The sequence below is a fragment of the Ostrea edulis genome, chromosome 5 (genome assembly GCF_947568905.1).
Source record: "Ostrea edulis chromosome 5, xbOstEdul1.1, whole genome shotgun sequence".
In the NCBI taxonomy this organism is placed as follows: Eukaryota; Metazoa; Mollusca; class Bivalvia; order Ostreida; family Ostreidae; genus Ostrea; species Ostrea edulis.
Genome location: NC_079168.1, coordinates 35,762,373 through 35,767,522, shown reverse-complemented (window position 1 = coordinate 35,767,522; position 5,150 = coordinate 35,762,373). Strand labels below are relative to the sequence as shown.

At 41.5% G+C, this 5,150-nt stretch overlaps 1 protein-coding gene across 1 annotated transcript; it reads right to left on the bottom strand.

The window, feature by feature from the left end:
* Positions 1-468: 468 nt before the first annotated feature.
* On the bottom strand, positions 469-2,914 carry LOC125651208 (uncharacterized). Its single transcript, XM_048879786.2, has 2 exons — positions 892-2,914; positions 469-546 (listed from the first exon to the last, which is right to left on the bottom strand). The coding sequence occupies exon 1, from the start codon at positions 2,546-2,548 to the stop codon at positions 1,544-1,546; it is 1,005 nt and encodes a 334-aa protein (XP_048735743.2). The 5' UTR covers positions 2,549-2,914; the 3' UTR covers positions 469-546; positions 892-1,543.
* Between the last annotated feature and the right edge of the window lie 2,236 nt (positions 2,915-5,150).

Genomic DNA, 5,150 nt, shown 5'->3' with positions numbered 1-5,150 from the left:
AGAAATAGACCAAAGAGAGATAACCCTTTTTCCTAAACTTAAAGCGATTTGTGTTAGATTGACGCCAATTCATTTTTCACGATTTGGAGATCCTTGCGAACATAGCAGAATTTGGATGCACGCGGAAAAAAACTGATATACGATACATTGTGTAGACTTAAACTTGAAATATGTTGGAATAGAAGACTGACTATTTTCATAACGAGAATGTAGCTTATGTTGACGGCATCTATTTTATTTGTTAGTAAATTTAAATTTAAGGAACTGACGCCATGATTGGGAAGGATTATTATTATCCATAACACGTAGTGCTTGAAAGTGCTTGTGATGAGCAAATCCATAATCACAGAATTGAGTCTATATTCTGGTGTTGAAAAATCTAAGTATGGGCTAGCTTTGCCTTTTTCAAATAGCCTATTCAAAACTTTCTATTCCGCCTTCCAATGGAACAAAGGACAAAACGGATAGTATAACCTCCTTAATTCGTTTATTGTAACTCTCCAAATGGCTGAGAGACAAATGTGAATGTCTGAGTGTGGTAAATAGCTACAAGAAAAAATAAGGTACATTATAGAAAATTATTACAAGAACTGCTTTCCATAGATTTAACATTTGAACATGAATTCACCGAATAAGTGTATGGAATTTACCAAACAATAAAATAAACCTTGTCAAACAATACTGTCATTAGCTAGAACTATAATGTCATTAACTATGTAAATTAGATGAGTTATATCTGCTCAAATATAAAGCAACAGGACAATGTCACTATGGGTTTCCATACATTTACAATGTGATACAAACACATAAGATATATGCATCAGAATGACAAAATTCTAATATGTGTAACTGAAGAAAGGTATAGGTACTTTAAATATACATTCAACTTACACCGTGGGTGGCCTACAGAAGGAAAATTCCAACAAGAATAACAAAACAAAGGAGCACTCTTTCACACGAGATTTGGCGGCAACAGACAAGAGAGATAACTCACACATGGATGATGTACTAAACAAAGAACAATAACTCTGACATACTCATCAAAATTCTCAATCCAGAACACTCCGCGTCTGATATCTCCCCGATATCAATCAATGAAAAAAAAAAAGAAAAGTAAACAAGTATTACAATTGATTGACTAGAATGATGAAATTTCACACATAATGCAAAAACTATCCTTTACATAAGACAAAAAATACACCTGAAAAGATTACAGCATGGTTATAAATGGTCCAAAGACAAATTACTCAGATACCAAAAGTACCATATCACAAATGGGACGCGTATATAAGGTAGGTTTATCAGCTTTCGCAACGCGCACTTCCACCTTCTTCACAAGATTGTCTGTGCTAGGAAATACATGTGTGACAACGCCAAGAGGCCACTGATTTCGATGAACATTTTTATCCCGGATGAGAACGACATCTCCAGGGGAAAAATTCCGCCGGTCATCATTCCATTTGCGACGCTTCTGCAGGGTCGTTAAGTACTCCTTACGTCATCTTGCCCAAAAGGCGTCAGACAGTGCTTGCACTCTTCTCCATCACGACTTGTACAAATCCTTCAGCGAAAAGGTCTCTGGGTTGTCATTTGTGGTTGTACATGAATCGCCTACTTTCTGAGTAAGAATAGATGCTGGTGATAAAACAAAAGGAAAGTCAACATCAGAAGAAACAGGCACAAGTGGTCGGTTGTTTATTATGGCACATACTTCCGCCATGAATGTGCACAGTACATCATGGGTAAGACTGCGGTCTGATACGTTGGAAAGCATGGAGTCTAATATTTTACGTGTGACTCCTACCATTCTCTCCCAAACACCTCCCATGTGGGAAGCATGGGGAGGGTTGAATATCCATGTGGTTCCGGAGTTGTATAGGTGGTTCGTCACCGGTCCGTCTTCTACATTTATTGTATCAATGTGAAGGTCATCCGTGGCACCAACAAAATTTGTGCCTCGATCAGAGCGTAATATCTTGACCTTCCCTCTAATGGCTGTGAACCGTTTTAGTGAGTTGATGAAAGCTGTTGAAGACATCTCGTCAACAACTTCTATGTGGATTGCTCGAGTAACCAGACATGTATACATGATGGCCCAGCGCTTTGAACTGGCACTCCCTGCTCGAGTCTTGCGTGATATGACTGACCATGGACCAAAGGTGTCGACCCCGACACTCGTAAACGGTGGTGCTACCTCAAGCCTATCCTTCGGTAAGTCTGCCATTTTCTGCCAGTCCAGACGTCCTCTTAGTTTGCGACAAATAACACACTTGTGCAAAATAGATGAGATCAGGTTCTTACAACCAGTGATCCAGTATCCTGCTGATCTCACTGCCCCTTCAGTGAAGCTTCTTCCTTGATGCTTAACTTCCTCGTGGAAGTGTAATACAAGTAATCTTGAAACATGATGTTTTCCAGGAAGCAATAGAGGCGTCTTCTCTATAGACCCAAGATCCGCCATCTTAATCCGTCCACCTACACGCAAAATTCCATCAGCATCCAAAAATGGTGACAGCTTGTAGATACTGCTATCCTTTGGTAAGTGCATGTTTTACTGGATACAGCTAATTTCCAGGCCATAGACCTCTCTCTGAACATATTTTATAACAAATAGTTCTGCATCCCGATAGGTCGCCACTTTTGCAAGTGTGCTCTTAACCTGTTCCTTTTGATCCTTATGCATTCTTGCAAAGATTTTCAGTCGTGCAATAGCTTGTACGAGACGTCTCCAACGAGAAAATCTTTCGTATCTGTGAGTACCAAGAGAACTATTTCCTGATACTTTGGTCTTTGTAACGCATAATGCTTCTGTCGGACGGATCTCTCTATCATCATCTGGGTTGACCAACTCGTGAGTTTGATCCAAGTTTATTGCGTCTTCAGTGACATTCAGTAAATGAGTAGGTCCCTTCAACCACAGGCTATCTTTCATATTTTCAGCTGGAATGGACCTAGTTCCCTCATCGGCAGGGTTCTTACAGGTTGGAACGTAGTTCCACTGACTGACATCTGTTGACCTTCTTATACGCTATACCCTATTTGCAACGTATACGTAGAACCGCCTGGTTTGGTTGTGTATGTAACCTAAAGCCACTTTACTATCAGAGTAAAATTTCACGCAGTTGAAGGAAATGTCAGCATTTTCAAGAATGTAATCCTTGATTTCCACAGTCAATAACGCAGCGCATAACTCTAGCCTAGGAATGGTGTGGCCATGCGTAGGGGCGACCTTAGTTTTCCCTAATATAAATCCAACATTCGATTCTCCGTGTTCAAGAATGGTCTTGATATATGCCACGGCGGCTATGGCTTTCTCAGAGGCATCTGCAAAGATGTGTAACTCTTTGGTGACAGCCTTTTGCAAAGAGTATGCTACGTACATTCGATGAATGTGAAGATCATTGAGTAAATCTAAAGAATTTCGCCATTGCTTCCACTCATCCAAGTGCTCCGCAGACAATGGCTCATCCCAACCAACAGACAGAGGTAATCTATCGCAGAATGATTCTACCTTGAATCGTGATTGGCGCAATAAATCCAAGTGGGTCGAAAATACTGTGCACAGTCGATAGAATGCCACGACGAGTGTACGGCCTTCCCTCCATGAATATGCGAAACGTAAATGCTTCCAAAGCCAGATCCCAGTATAGACCAAGACTCCTTTGAAGTGGCAAGTGGTCCGAGTCAAAGTCCAGATCCTTAAGATCCTTAGCAAGATCATCAGGTGATATAGCTGCCATGACTTCTTCGCTGTTTGATGCGAATTTATGAAGACGCAACTTGCCATGCATCCTGAGCGCTTCTTGACTTCTTTGTAACAGACTTATGGCTTCTTCACTTGTTGGCACAGAGATAAGTGCATCATCCACGTAGAAATGTTTCTGAATGAAGTCTTTCACATCAGAACCAAACTGGTCGGCAGCTTCATCAGCAGATTTTCGCAAACCATATGCTGCCACTGCGGGTGACGTACAATTGCCAAACACGTGGACTTTCATTCTGTATTCCACAAGCTCATTCCCTAAGTTGTTGTCACGATACCAAAGAAACCTAAAAAAATTGCGATGATCTTCTCGTACTGTAAAGCAATAAAACATTTGTTGAATGTCGGCCATCACGGCAACAGGTTCCTTCCTAAATCGCATCAGTACTGCAATAAGATTGTTGACAAGATCTGGACCAGATAACATGACATCGTTTAAAGATACTCCTTTAAACTTAGCTGACGAATCAAATACACAGCGCATCTGGTCACGTTTTTTCGGGTGGTACACCCCAAACAGTGGAAGATACCAAATTTCTTCTCCTTCGACCAGATCTGGAGCAATTTCGGCATGCTTGCAGATGAGCAGTTTTTCCATGAATGCAATGAAATGTTCACATTTTGTTGAGTCCTTTTTCAAACCCTTTTCAAGTGACATCGCACGATGAAGAGCCATTTTTCTGTTGTTTGGGAGTCGCTCGCGAGACGGCTTGAATGGGAGAGGGGCACACCAACTCCCATCTATGTCCTTGTGGAACTCCTTGTCCATTATCTCCATGAAAGTTCTGTCCTCACATGACAAACCAATCTTGTCATCGTGTTTGGTTCGTTCAAAAACGGTTGATGCGAATCTATCTTCTCTCGTCCGAAAGGGGATCTCTTTCAATGGTTCACTCAATCCGTAGTCATCAGAAACCTCGAGCTTACTCGTACAAGGTCGGAATATTGAGCCCCTTCCTTCCTGTAACACATGAGTTTTTCTTGCACAACTCTGTCTGGTACATGTTGACCTTGTAGACAAACATCTCCTATGACAACCCACCCAAGCCTTAGTTTTTGGGCATAAGGTTTAGAGTAAGGTCCAATGATTTGATCAGGAACATTGTGTGCTTCAGGCACATCTCTGCCAATTAAGAGACTGATGCGACTCTCTGGTTCAGTGGGCGGTAGCTCATGAGCAATCGGTCTTAAGTGTTCATGAAGCATAGCTATGTCACAGGTAGGTATCTCCGATCAATCATTCGGTATCTCTGTACACTCGATAAGAGTCGGCAGATCAACTCGGTAAGTACCATCAAGTGATTCCACTGTGAATCCTGCAGATCGTCTGCCTGACATAAGTGTATTGCCAGCACAACTTGACAAGGTGTAATCCTGTCTTTCGCCA